The 15360-nt window shown below is 34.9% G+C and overlaps 2 protein-coding genes across 9 annotated transcripts in view; one reads left to right on the top strand and one right to left on the bottom strand.

The window, feature by feature from the left end:
• Nucleotides 1-5776, bottom strand: part of LOC106090057 (plasminogen receptor (KT)) — a 28757-nt gene extending 22981 nt beyond the window's left edge. For 3 of the 4 annotated variants that reach the window (XR_001221744.2, XR_009397952.1, XM_059366569.1), the window contains exons 1-2: nucleotides 5250-5776; nucleotides 4950-5190 (exon numbers count right to left, since the gene is read on the bottom strand). Coding sequence is in view for 2 of the 4 variants with exons in the window: in XM_059366569.1 (XP_059222552.1) it covers nucleotides 4950-5190; nucleotides 5250-5333 (325 nt within the window). In the remaining 2 variants the exon portion in view is untranslated. The remainder of the gene's footprint in view (nucleotides 1-4949; nucleotides 5191-5249) is intronic. The other variant, XM_059366568.1, reaches the window with a different exon arrangement.
• Nucleotides 5777-9530: 3754 nt separating this feature from the next.
• Nucleotides 9531-15360, top strand: part of LOC106090055 (sodium leak channel NALCN) — a 50606-nt gene continuing 44776 nt past the window's right edge. For 4 of the 5 annotated variants that reach the window (XM_059366383.1, XM_059366381.1, XM_013256109.2 and 1 more), the window contains exon 1: nucleotides 9531-9620. The gene's annotated coding sequence lies outside the window, so the exon portion shown is untranslated. Of the gene's footprint in view, nucleotides 9621-10101; nucleotides 10179-15360 lie in introns of those variants that run through there. The other variant, XM_059366382.1, reaches the window with a different exon arrangement.

Here is a 15360-nt window from a genome sequence, read left to right as displayed (position 1 = left end):
TCGCAAATTTAGGTTTTGCATCCGACATTTTAGATTTTATTTTTTTTCTTTCCTTAGCGAATTCTTTAGCGTATCCTTATTGAATTCCTTTATTTAGTCCTTATTGTTTCTTTATTGCAATCCTTTTTTTATTTTCACAAAGGCCCATAACCTATTGAGAAAATATTATATGTGGCCGACAAATCGTTTGTTCGATTCAAAATTTATTAACATAATGACATAAAACAAAATGTAATTTTCTATTACATAAAATACAAATTCAAAAGTATAGTAATGAAATTTAACAAGTGAATGATAACAAAGTTTATTTCAATAGAACGCATATTGCAACAGATTGCTTTTAGACTAGGAATAATAAGATGCATTAGTCATTTCTATGTCATTTCCAAATATGGTCCCCATAGATCTACATTTCGACTGAACAGATTTTTGTCCAATTTTTTCCGAGGGAACCCACCCCCCCAAATTAATTTAAATTAATTTTATTCCAAACAAAAAATTTCAGAAACATTTTTTAAAATAAAAATTTCATATTTATATATTTTGCTGAGGCCACGGCCACACTCAAATTATTTTTCTTAAAGACAAAATTGTAATGAAATTCTTAGTAAATACAAAATTTTAATGCAATTTTTTCTAACCATATTTTAAAGAAATTTTTCTAAGGGCATAATTTCAGTGTAACATTCTCCAACGACAAAACTTCAGCACAAGCCCCTCGAAATTATTTCTAAATACAACATTTTAATTCAATTATTCTAAAGACAAAAAAATTTCCAAAAAGAAATTTCTAAAAATTAAATTTTAATGATTTTGTAAGAACAAAATTTTTTAGCGCAAAACTCTCTAAAGACAACCTAACCTCGAGATTATTTCAAATTTCATTTCAATAAAAGTTTTCATTTTGCGGCTCTACATTTTGCATTAAAATTTTCCTAAAATTTTTTCTATAGACAAATTTCAATAAATATTATTTTAAGACAAAATTTGCATTGATGTGGCGAATTGTCTAAATATTGCGAATTTTAAAAAAAAATTAAAAAAAAAACTTTCATTTCCTTAACCACTACAACAAAAAAAATCATTTTCTTAATATTTTATTACCATTTATCGAAGAAAGCTGCATTTAATGATTTTGGCTTAAATTACACCTGCTGTCAAAAGAAGTAAGATTATTGTCATGCATTTATTATTTTATTATAAATGCAACGATAAATGCAATGCAACGAGACATTAAAAGGGTTTCTAGAAATCTCACTCCAAGAATTTTGAGAAATTTTTTCGTTTAATTTTTGGGATATAAAATTTTGCCGACTTTCGACTTGTTGTAACTAGTTTCACTTGCCCACTTTACGCCAATCCAAATTTCATTACGATACCTCTTTCCTAACTCGAGGTAGAATTTTTCTAGGACAGCTCTCTTTTTGGGTATTTTTCGACGTTAATGGGTTATTGCATTTTTTTTAAGCGAAGATAAAAATTCGATAGATAAAATTTGTTTGATTGTTTTAAATGAAAAGTTATTAAAAGTTTTCTTCATGGAATTTTCTTGCCAAACATTTTTTTTATAACAATTTTTTTTCGAAATACAAACATTTAACAAAAATTGTTCTAAGACATAATTCTATATGAATTTTCTCTTAATTCTCGTTTTGTTATTTCAATTGAAGATTTATCTGCAGAAAAATTCGGTAGAGCCCGGCCAGGATTCGAACCTGGGCACACGAAGCAACAGCGAGAGCCATTGCTGTTGTCTTAGCGTTCGAAGCCATCAATACAACTTCCAACAGATGAACTAAATTATGTGTGGTACGGAAGAAAGTGCAATTTACCACAGACAGAATGTCTCCCATTACACAAAAATAAATGCGTTGAAAAAAGTACAGCTAATAAGCAGGGTTGTCAAGCTAAGTTAATGTGGTAATTGTATCATAGATGCGTTTTCGCAATTAATTCGATTCAACGCACGGCCCTTGAAGCCATCACACCTAATATGGTCGAAAAGTCTTCTAACCAAAGACGAAACGCGCCCCATAGTGGTTGGTGTGTGTTGCTATCTTTGGCTTTCCTTTTAAATTATATGTGGTACGGAAGAAAGTGTAATTTACCATAGACAGAATGTGTCCCATTGCACAAAAAAAATGTATTGGAAAAAGTACAGGTCATAAGCAGGGTTGTCAAGCTTGGTTAATGTGGTAATTGTATCATAGATGCTTTTTCGCAATTAATTCGATTCAACGCACGGCCCTTGAATCCATCACACCTAATATGGTTGAAAAGTCTTCTACCCAAAGACGAAACGCGTCCCATAGTGGTTGGTGTGTGTTGCTATCTTTGGCTTTCCTTTTCCATTTGCATCTCCGATCATTGAGCTCGTCTCGAAAGAGAAACAAACAAAAATTGTTGAATTTAATGATCTTGGCCTAACAGACAAAAAACTTGAAAAATGAAAAAAATAAATACTTATAAAAATATCTTTAAATGAAACATTTTGCTTGTTGGTCTGAAAAACTTCCAAAGAAGATTTAGTAATATTTAATTATTTGAATTAAATCAGCAATGAAATGAAAAATTTTAAGGACTCGGAAACACAACTTTTGGAAACCCGAAATGATCCCCCAGATTAATTTAGATTTCAAAATTATTATTTTAAATAAAACCATTTCGTTTGTTTCTTGGAATTCCATAATTCACAATACAGTATTTAAGGCAATTGATACGGAGCTCATAGTGATTAAGGCACGAAAATTCTAGTAGAATTGTGTCAGTTCTGTTGACATTGACCATAGATTTGAGCACAGTGAAATAGTATTTTAAAATTAATTTTTTGAATTTTTGATTTTCTTCCTAAGTGGGCGAAGAATGAAGAAGTTTACAACTGCATTGATTGCATTGATTTGTAGTTCTACCAACTTTTCTTAATTTATCTCCAATAAATTAGGAAATATTTAGGACTTATAATATGCAAATTATAAGCATATTCGACAAAAGTTGGACGGACATTTTTACTGGACATCCTTTCTATCAATAACCAATTATCGTTCGATTTAAATTAAGTTCGAAGAAGATATTAGCGACATCATTTAAGCAGAATGTAGATGGTTCTTCCCAAAAATTGGTCACATTTTATTTTTGAAATATTTAACAATTATAGTAGCTTAATGACCTACACAAACAATAACCTGTTGAAATCATAAAGAGAAATCATTGAGACCAAAAAATGAGCGCAAATGAAAAAATTGAATCAATATACTTAAACTTTAACTAAAAACTAAGGTATACGCAAAGACAATCACACTTTGAAGGGCTTGAAAGATAGGGATCTGCCTACAAATAGTGTGCAACCAGTACTAAAAAATTTGCAGATATATATATATATATATATATATATATATATATATATATATATATATATACATATATATATATATATATTTTCTTCATTAGACTGGTCGCCACCAAGTCCAGATCTAGAAATTTTACAGGTCTTATTCAAACATAAACGCTGTAGTTTTGTGAGAAGTTCTTAAGAAGATACAATGGCGGAAATTGAAGCTTTGCGAAAGATCACGTCCACTCTTCTGTTTTCTATTAATGTGATCATAAAATTAATTATATTTTATGCCACCCAACATTTTGACACTTGGCTAAATTATTAAGTCAAGTGTCAAAATGTTGGGTGGCGTAAAATATAATTCGAAAATAAAGTTTGAAATATGAAGTTTTAAATTAGATCACTTATGACTACTTTTAGTCATATTAGGAAATTTTAATTTTATTTTAAAAAATTTTCAGAAATTTTCGGAAAAAAGTTGATCAAAATACTTATGCCGATGAGTGTAGATATTTTGGTGTGAAGTAGATAATCGCAACATTCGATATTTCTTGGGCTGAAGTGCAGTTTACGGAAAAAATCGCAAAAATTTCATTTTTGCATACCAAAGAGGACCCTGCACCTTACCATAATTTTTAAAAATCCGAAGATCTCGGAGATGGTTGCATCGATCAAAATGAAATTTGGTTTACACACTTAAGGTAACCCAAAAACACGAAATTAGTTTAAAAAAAAAATGATCATGGAGGACGAAAACGGACATATAAAATTTGACCACACATGTGGGCATGTCCGACCCACAAAAAGACATGTTTACCGATTGGCGCAATATGGATATCAAATGAAAGGTAATTGGAAGTAGAATACGAAACTTATATAAAGATTTTGGGTTAAATCCCAGGGGGCATGTTCCTAAACGGACATGTTGGCCGATCGGGACAAAGTGTGATTCAAACGAAAGGTACTTGAGAGAAGAATATGAAACTTATATAAAAACTGGGCAAAACTATGCCCCTAATGGACATTTACACAGAACAGGACAATATGGGACTCAAACGAAAATATTTGAAAGCAGAATATGAAACTTATATAAAATTTTTCCGGGTGGTCGTTGCATTTTAAAAGTATGCTTCAATATTCTAATGAAAGATATTCAAGAGTTAAATACGAATATAAATTATTTTCGAATTTGAACCATGTCGAAATGAAGCCGTAAACACTTATGGGTGTAGCGAGACACAACGGGACAGCGAGTATATAGTAAAAATAAATACATATATAATAGTTAAAAAGTTGTGCGTACATTATTAGTGGTTTTGTGTTGGTTTGTTATTTGTTGTTGTGGTTTTTTCTTGATCTTTTATATACATATAAAGGTAAGTATTATCAACAATTCCATTAAAACTCTTATATCTCGCAATGCTTATTCAACATGGATTTTACTCGATGTGTTTAAAGCTAAATCCGTTTAGCTTTTAGAAAATAAGTGCCTTTAATATCAAGTCGATTAAACAGGCAAATAAGCATAGGAGAAAAGTCTGTGCTAAAATATTTTCAAGTGATTGATTTGTTGTATGGAAGCGGAGCTTCTTTACTTCTTTGCTAGTACAATTACCTTTTATACGATGTATTTTACTGCCATAAGCCAAATCTGCGTAATAGCCCATAACGAAGGATAGGGGTACCATTGGCAGTAGGCTTGCAGGCCGTCTGCTACGTTGGTAAAACGAGAAACACCCAAACAAGGATGTCAAATAGAAGCCACTGAGCCAATAAAACAATTCCCGATCATGAGCAATGGCAATAGCTTCTTCGCGTTCCTTGATTTGGTAGTGCATCTGTATCCATCGTTCCATCTAAAATGGAATGTTGGTCATACAAGTTGGAATCTTTTCTTAAATTGTAAATGGGTTACCTTTAATTCTTGACATTTTCTGTAAGCTGGGTCATCATGTTGAGGATATGATGAGGTCGTATTGCTTGATGATTTGTTGCCCATTTTTCTTATTGTGCACAGGTTTATTGCTATTGGTTTCTATCTATTTATACTATATAGAAACTTAATACTAGTTCGTTTCGTTACTTAATACTACCTAGTTTTACCCTATTGCTATTTGTTGCTTTGACCAAAATTTAATTATATTATCACCTTGGTTTACTTTCTATGTTCTATATATTTATTAACAATTGTATTTACGTTCTTTGCCTAGTATTGTTTCCAAAAATAAAACTAAATCACGAATGAACAACTGAGAAGGATGTTAGGACAGTTATATCGTTGTTACCGTATTCTCGCTCATCGCACTTTTCAGGCCTGCGCGGTGTAGAGCAACAAAATTGAGCCTTAATGGCCAACAAAATAAATATGAATAAATATCATCTGTCTATAACTTAAACTCTTGAACTTAATTTTGTTTTTTTTGTCCAAATAATCCAATTCTCAATTACCATTAGTGACGACTCTATGAACACCAACAACCAAAACAAGGTGTGTTCGCTTACATTTCTACTCAAAATTTTCCATTTAAAAATTATCGAAATTTCGGTAAGATAAGGCTGGCACATGATCGCTATTTGCGATATTTTTTACGATTTCTTTTTTTAGATAACACTTTTGAAGCCAAAAAATTTGCTGATTTCATTAAGTAGGACTTTTCCTCATTGTCTCCTATCTTAAGAAAGAAATCTTAAATGAAAATGTTAATTTTTTTGAAAGAATTAAAAAAAAACATAGTCAAAATATTTCTGAATTTGAATTACAAAAACATAAAATGAAATTTTTGTAAATTGTTTCTTTGTGTTTGCTGCTGTAATGGTTCTTAAACTTAGCTTAAGCAAGTTTAAACGACACGCGTCTAGAAACCTCAGTTGCTATGCGCTTCAATCCAGGACCTTAGGTCATTGCGCTGCCTTGAAGAAAGATTTAAAAAGCGCAAAATAATACAGATAAAACTGAAGGTAGTGTGGTGCCAGACATTACAAAGAAGAAGTATGCGAGCTAGGTGGTCTAAAGAAATTCCAAGATGGTCTCACGCGAACAGCTGAAAATAACCGGTCAGTTTGACGATTTGTGTTGCTTGTGTTTCTCTTTCTCTCATTTGACCTGCACACGTACACACACGAGCGCAAGTTTCTTTGGTTGTACTGAGAACAATGTAATTTTTGAAATAAAATCTTGATGAGATGGCGGATTGCACCACATGATTTGTGATTGGTGTATAAATGAGAAAACCTGTAAATGTTTCATCATGGAGAACTTCTATCCAATCAGTAATTTCAAGCCCCTATACTTGTTGTTGTTTTTTTAAGATGACCATATGTGGAGTTAGCGAACATCGTCAATCTTCTATAAGTGAGCAAGCTCGTTCCGGTTGAAAGGCGCCAATAAATTCGCCTTGCCATATCGAACATCATAGGGACTCAGTATTTATGTAAGAGCCGGGCCGCCCGGCTTCACACTAAGACTCTCCGCTCTATATCGCTAAATACTCGGTATTCCGGAGTATTTCACTATCCGTAACCTGTGGACGCGCCTGGTATTTCGCAGGTAAGCTTCTGTTGCCAACGATGATTACCACAAAGAGCTCAATGTTCCAGAATGTGTCGTGCTCATAGTTATCCCGTGCCGGGAGCCCATTATAGTAGTCATGTATGGAAGAAGACTATGTATCACAATATATTTTTAAACTCGAAAAAGTGTGTTCATCCATATACCTGCACTTTCTCTCCGCAGTTTCAGGACAGTGGAACCAAAGAACTTGAGAAATAGAAGAACCTTGACCGGCAAAAATTCTCATTACACCAATGGCCACAATTAGGTTATAACTCGTACCAAGTGGTTGTTTCATGCAATCAGCCAACTTCTTCCAAAATCATGAGAAAACGCCTGAAATCCAATCCACGGAAACACATAGAAATTATATTTAATTATAATTTCACCAAATTGCACTAAAACAAATGTTGTCTTACGAAGACAAAGAAATATTCGGTAAAAAGTTGTATTCCGGAATAGAAAGTGTTGCACCGTAAACCAAAGAAAACAAAATCTAACATGAACGTAGGCCAAAAAACTGGGGAAATAGAAGAACCTCTATCAGTAAAAATTCCTATATTACCATGGTTAAGATCATTACATAACTACCAGGTAGTGTACCGTAAACAGCTGGGTACAATTTTTTCTCGCGAAGTGCACTATCTGTCAACGAGTTTTGGTTGTGTGTGTGTGTATTATACTTAAGAACTATACACACACAAACAACGAAAAATGGCGCGAACTACTCAACTACGAACTACTCAAAATCAGAGTTGCACAAATCACTAATTTTGACAGATAGTGAACTCAATATTTTGTTGTTGGGCTGTAAATGAATGTAAATGAATATATATATATATATATATATATATATATATATATATATATATATATATATATATATATATATATATATATATATATATATATATATATATATATATATATATATATATATATATATATATATCTTGGGTTAAGATTAGGGTACAACTCATACCAAATAGTTGTTTCATACAATCTGTATGAAATCTACCAATTGGAATTCTTGTTGTTGGAGCCACATTTGAATGTGGAAGTGGAGATCCTCGTCAAGCTCGTTCCGGTCTATATGACCGATCGCCGCGGGACCATAACAGCCTTTCTAAATTCTTCGCAACTTATTGCAAAATCGTGAGAAAACGCGTAAAATCCATGGAAATCACACTATAATTTGACCAAATGTACCGGTACGGGATTGCTGTGAGTAGGAACATTGAGGTCCGATCTGTGTGGTCTTCATTGCTGTCACGTCCACAGTTTGCGGATAGTGGAATGTTCCATACGGAGTAGCTGCAATGGCAGCTGCAGAAAATCGGCGGTATCGAGCGAAGAGTTCCAGTGAGAGGCCGAGCGGCAACAGCTCTTGCTCAAATACATTCTATTTTTTTTTTAATTTTAGGCAGTACTTGACATTAAGGATGTCAAATTGTTGTCTTTTTACATTCATTCTATGTTTACGTTTTCTCCTATATGAAGACATTTTCAATCGGCAGAGTTGGCATCCTTAATGATGTTCATGTGGCCTATCCAATTTATGTTTTCGCATGTTCCCTAACCTTCTATTAGTGAATCCTGTACCGTACTCAATACTCTATATCGAGAGATCGGTCTATATGGCAGCTATATCCAAATATGTTTCCATCTGGACGATATTCAACAAACAGGTGTAGAGGTCTATCAAAATTCACTGTTTCAAATTTCACCGAAATAGGATAAAAAATGCTCCTTTTATAGGCTCATTACACAATAAAGGGAGATCGGTATATATGGCAGCTATATCCAAATATGGTCCGATCTGTACCATGTTTGACATCAATGGGTAGGGGTCTACCAGAACACACTGTGCCAAATCGGTTTTGAAATGAGTTTATATTTGTTATACATATAAACTCATTTCAAATCTACAAAAAGTTTTGTGAACAAGGCTGTGAGACTGTTCGTGGCCTTACCGTTCTGGTTGGTATTGCCCTGATGGCCAGTTTACTGTCTACAAAGATGGTGACACTAAACGTCCTTGCGTTAACACCACACCCCCTCACGCATTCCGTGATCGTCCGGAAAATTGAAAATTAAATTATATAAATATATAATTTTTTATCGATTTGTTATGAGTTCCATGGGTTTTAAGCGTTTTTTCACGATTTTGCAAAAAGTTGCGGATAATTTCAATTGACAGATTGTACCCTAATCTTAATCATCGGTTTAATTGAAAATTTTGCTTATGGGTGTTATTTTTTTCTCAAGTTTTTAGCATGAAACAACCATTTGGTATGGGTTGTACTCTAATCTTGTCAATGGTATAATGGGAAATTTTGCTTAAACCCAGTCTTCTGATTCAATACTCTTTGACAAAATTTCAGTTTTTTCATAAAATATCTGTTTCATCAAATTAAAAAGCGTGAGACAGCAAATTTTTACTGGAAGAGTACGTGAACACACCTAGAATAGCTATATTGGCCGCATAGTTAATAAGTTAATTACTGAACAGATAATGACCGGAAATGTGTTACAAAATCCTTTTATATTATCGAGTTTGCACTAAGAACTATTCAAATTTTTTATATGGAGTCTCGCTTTGAAATTTGAACTTAATACTCACCTAAAGGGGTTAAGGTTATTCTCAAAAACTTTAATATAACTGTTATACAGGGAGAATGCATTCATTTTCATTTTGGCACTACAGCAGTACGTGTAATTTGTAAACACAGGAAGGTAGCTAAATTAAAAATAATAAAAGTGTTTGTTACATTAAAAAATAAGTGGTATTAAGGAAAATCTTTAAGTTTATTTATGAAGTTCAATATGATTATGACTACTAACTCAATTATCTGCCTCAATAATATTAAATAATATTGTGAGCCCAATTGTCCATGAGCCTGTGCAGTTTTTGAAATTGGTTATAATGTGCCATCGTCCAAAATTTTAATAAGACAATATATTTTTTGGGTTTTATATAAACATATATTCAGAATTTGTTGTGCTTAATATTTTATCATTAACTTATAAATTATTTGATTCGAAAAATTTATGTTATTTGTGTGTATCTCGTGAAAATTTTCCAAGTGTCATACAAACTTTGATGGTGGGTGGTTTTGAACCTACCCCTATATTTGGGGGTATATAACTGTTATACATATTCAACAGATGATAACCACGTGTTTGGATTAAACTGCTGTCATCACAGCTAATTCTGGAATCAAAAGTAAACAGCTTATCGTCAACCTGTTGCAGTTTGGCTATCTGCATTAGTAGCATGCAGACGGATAAAATGTAAACTATATTTAACTGTTATATAAAGAGACTTTGTTTTTTTTCTTGATGTCACCCAAAAAAACCGGATATTTGAAAAAGGGAACTTAAAGTTTCTGTAGTTTTATGATAATTCCACGAAAATTTGTCCCATTATGTAAACATTTTTGATAAGAATTTCCTGTTAAGGGTGGTACTTTATTCGCTTCTAACGAAATTTTTTCAAGATTACAATTTTTAGGTAATAGATTTTGATGCAAAAAAACTTGCTGATTTCATTCAGTAGGAATTGGGAAAAACGTGTGTTTTCGCCTGTGAAAAACGAATATAGTAGCAGCCTTTAAATTGAAATTGCGCGATAGCTTTAGAGGCCAGGAGACTGATTTTCAACAGCATTTTTTAGTACAATATGTTTCAACTTTGGCTCAAATGCATCTTAAAACAAGTCTGATTTGTATCATCGGTATCATTTTTCAAAAGATGAAAAAATCTCTTTTATGCTGTTTTTTACAATTAAAAAATAATGGAGTTTCCTTTTGATAATATATCCTTGCATTACGCTGAGGTTTAAATACTAGTCAGTGCATGTCTCTTTATCTTGAGGTTCAAGTACTTAACGCCCAATACGGAAACAAAAAGTTTGTTTTCGAACGAACAACTTTCAATTTTGAAATAAAACAAGTTCTTTGAATGATATTTTCAAATAGAAAAACGCCAGTCATAGAAAAACAACACCTTAAAAATTATAGGCACATCGAATAATAATGGCGCCCTCCAGAGGCTTAAAAAGTCGAACTGGGAGATCGGTTTATATGGCAGCTATTTCAAGTTATATACCGATTAAGACTATACTTGGAACAGTTGTTGAAAGTCATACCAAAAAGACATATGCAAAATTTCAACCATATTGCATAAAAATTGCGTCCTCTAGAAGCCCAATAAGTCTTATCGGCAGATCGGTTTATATGGTGGCTATATGAAGATATTGACTGATTAGGCCATACTTGGCACAGTTTTTGGAAGTGAAAATAAAACACTTCACGCAAAGTTTTGACCAAATCGGAAAAGAATTGCGCCCTCTAGGAGCTCCAGAAGTCTAAACCCAAGATCGGTTTATATGGCAGCTTTATCAAAACATGGACCGATTTGGTCCATTTACAATCCCAACCGACCTACACTAATAAGAAGTATTTGTTCAAAATTTCAAGCGCCTAGCTTTACTCCTTCGAAAGATAGCGTGCTTTCGTCAGACGCACCGACAGACGGACAGATGGACGGACATGGGTAGATCGACTTAAATGTCACAACGATCAAGAATATATATACTTTATGGTGTCTTAGACGCAAATTTCGAGGTGTTACAAATGGAACGACGAAATTAGTATACCCCCAAGGTGGAGAGTATAAAAATGAGAAAATAAGACAATGTCATAAATATCTCTATCGTTAATATTTAATAAAATTATGCTATGTATAAAAAATACCGTTTAGAATGTAACGTAGCCCATATAGCAAAATATGAAAATGGAGTGCAAAAATAAAATGCAGAATTCTTTCAGGACATGAAAGAGGACAAAAAAGGTAAAAATGGGTCTTTCACAACTTTTTCGATCAAGAAAAAGGTCAACATAACTCTTATAAAGGGTAGTTAAATTTAGGGCCGATGTTGAATGTGAACCACACCTAAAGCCTAGTACTAACTTCGGCTTTTCGTCCGAACAACTGTCAAAAGGTCTGGTGCTACATTAGCATCACTTCCTACAATGAGGCTCTTCTTCCCTGCAGAAGTGGCAGCAACTTAATGTTTGAAGGCGGCATCTCTGAATCGTTTGCCATATATACGGAAGCCAGCCAGTAATGATACTTATTTATTTAGAGGCTGGCTATTACGTAATGAATCTTCGGTGCTTAGCGACGGAAAAAGAAAAACATCTTTGCAAGAATACAGGATCTGTGCCTGTGTTTAAACCCCGGAATTCTTAGTCCATGGTTCCTGGATAAAAACCACGTCAAATTCCCCTGCCATCAGGAGGTCCTTTAGTGCCGCCAAAGCGGCCTTACAATGGTCGAGATTTATCTGCAGAAACCAGACCATAGTCAGTATTCAAAACTGTTGTGTAAGCCTCCTCATTTGATTCCGCCAGGAGTTTATCTTCACGAGATTCGTTAGATCTTGCCATGATGAGCTTCCGGACGCGTCCAGGGGCAGGTGAGAAAGCAGAGGAAACACTCTGTCTCAGGACACTGGACACTTGCGATGTGGACGATTCCTCCTTAGATGCTTCATTAGCTGCTGGCATCGAAGTACTTTTTGAGTTCCGTCCTTCCCCGCTGGCGGACACCTTAAGCCCAGTCCAACCGGATGAACCACCCACACAGGGCTTGCGATGCTTTCCCCTCCAGTCTCGATGGTGGCAGGGAGATTTTCAGTCTCCAGTGTTCAGCAACAACTGCTAAGTCGTCTCCTGATTCCCCAACCCTACCACTTCTATCGACCTTCAGTTTCAACTTGTTGAATCCGTAGGATACAACTCCTTCAGACTTGTTGAGGTCTGCGAGACAGCCGGAGTTTAGTACGATCACCATTAGCCTCATCCAATTTACCAGGTGGTTGAAAGATTGATAGCACTTAATTTAGATTTGTGATGTTTTTAAAGTAATAAAAATTATGTTTTTAAAGTCACTTGATATAAAAGAAAAACGAATTACTGGAACTGTGTCGATCGGTAGCAATCTTCTATGGTGAGATGTAAAAAGCTCTGTGGAGTGTTTTTTTACGCTGGTGAGAAACAATTTACATTTTGCTGTGCCAAACGGTAACTTTCTCACTATGCAAATTTTTGACTATCTGTCAGAGTAAAAACAAGCCAAGCTTTAATAAATAATCTAAATTTATTGAAATAATAAGGAAAATATTGAGAGAATGTCTTACTGAATGAAATCAGCAAGTTGTTTTGCTTTATAATCTATTATCTAAAAATAGTAATTAGCAAATATATCGCAAAAACCGAATACAGTACCAGCCTTAACAGGCAATAAACTTGAAAATAAAAAAGTTCGACGGACACCGGTCGGGATTCGAGCCTGGGCACACGGGAGCCGTTGCCGCTGTCTAGCTTTCGAAACCATCAATACAACTTCCAGATGCACAGAATCATGTGCATACCATGGGAATAGTGTAAATTGTGCAGATAAAAAATTTGCCATTACACAAACACACATGCATTGTCCTTAGTCTCCTAAGTATGGACTCAGGATATGAGGGAGTCCTTTAATCCAAGCGTGTGCCATTGGTCGAAATACCTTCCTTCTTGACTTAATTCAGTGGTGCGCCTGGCCAGATCTCGCCAATCTTTCTTAGGGTGCAACGATATATTTCAATTAAGCGTTGATCCCCGAAAGCAAATAGTTTGTATCGGCCCCTATACCAACTTGCATCGTCACAAACTGGAGGAGACCCAGGCAATTCCGCAAGGACATGAGAGTAAACAGATGACAGTCCATTGACTATTTGGGTACCCAGCTCTGTTATTTTCCCTTGTCGAAAACAACCATTACCAAGCTGTTCCTAGCAACATTCCAAGCTGTCCCTAGTGACATTAGCAAAGGTTCTTAGACCCTCCAGGTGACCGCAGCCTCTTGGCTGACAGCTGTGCCGTTTTCATATCTAGACGTGTAGCCTTTGCAGTGAAACTCCGCGCCCAGTTAAGGGAGCCTCTCTCCTTATCGGTGATAGTTTTAGGATAATTCGCATCAACCCCCTTAACAAACAACCTCTTAAAGAGCGTATTGATTTGCCGAAGAGGGCCGATGGCTTACACAAATTATAGGCAATCCCATGGCAGCCGGTTGTACGTACCGGATTGACCCGATGGAGTTCTCCATCGGCAAGGGCTGCCGCCTCAGTGTACAACACACTGCTACAACAGCAACAACAACAAATTATAGGCATGCGAAGATAAAATAGGTTCGGTATTGTCCTTAAAACTCGAGCCGGTTGTCTTCGTCAATAGTCCCTGATGACCAGATATCGGTCTGCTATTGGAGCCTGGCGCAGCCACTCGACTATTCGAGGTCTCAGTATCAGACAACATGCTACGACCTGATACCACCACCGCAGCAGTTGGGGTCTTTGGAGTCAATTCTAAGCCTCCACTGGAAACAGGCGCAGATCATCAACCGCCTAACGGATAACACTATCGTAGCTATCCTTGAGTGATTTAAAAATTTTTTCGAAAATGACTTCCTAGGAGTTATGGAAAATTCTTCCATTCGTGATACATGGGGAACAAATACCATCGTATTATTTTCACAAGCATCTCGCGTTCAGGTTCAAAAGACTACATCTAGCACGAATAATTAAGCCAGTAGCACGACATGAAAAAATGATGGAGAGTGTTGGTGAGATACTATAACTCAATAGTTGATTAAGATCGTGAAATTGTGAGTCAAAACCCTTGGATTTCAATGATTGTATTATATCTTGCCGATATACATATGCCGGAATTGTGTCGTTCGGAACAGTATATTCGGCTCTCTGCTAAATATTTGATCACTCTCTTGCTTAATAAATATTTAATTCAACAATCTTCTCAGCCAGAATACGTGGAAGGCGATGTGGACCAAGATTGAGTACTCTCTCAATATATCTAAAATTTTACCTCAAAGTCGATGTATACATTGTGTCATAACCCATTTCCAGATGCAAAATGTTCTGTTGACAAAAATCTCTCCACATTTGCATATGGTTCATAACTCCAGATTTCTTCTGTATATGTTCCCTAAAGAAAAGATTGTACGACAGTTCAACCCCAAGACAAATATAACTATTAATAATTTTTTTAAAATTAAAATTTTATCGCTACCAAAGTTCGATCTTAGATCAGCCGAGATTCTAGGTCCCTTGCGGAGGACCACAATTTTAGATTTCATCAATTTCACCTTTAATGCCCAGAGAAATTAATATTTCTCCAAGGGATCTATCATCCTCTTCAGATCCTCATGATTATCACACAGCAGAACTTTAATATTAGTGTTAGTTACATTTACTCTTCCTGAAAGAAAATCTGTCGTTGGCGTAAAGAGGGAACAACGTAGGACTTAGTATACTGCCTTGTTTTATTCCAGTTTGCGTTAGAAAATGAACTCCCACCACATATTTTGTGTTCACTATTATCATAGATGTGCATAAAGAGTCGAATCA

The sequence above is a fragment of the Stomoxys calcitrans genome, chromosome 4, assembly GCF_963082655.1.
Source record: "Stomoxys calcitrans chromosome 4, idStoCalc2.1, whole genome shotgun sequence".
In the NCBI taxonomy this organism is placed as follows: Eukaryota; Metazoa; Arthropoda; class Insecta; order Diptera; family Muscidae; genus Stomoxys; species Stomoxys calcitrans.
The sequence above is the reverse complement of the archived record's forward strand: the minus strand, read 5'-3'. Positions and strand labels throughout refer to the sequence as shown.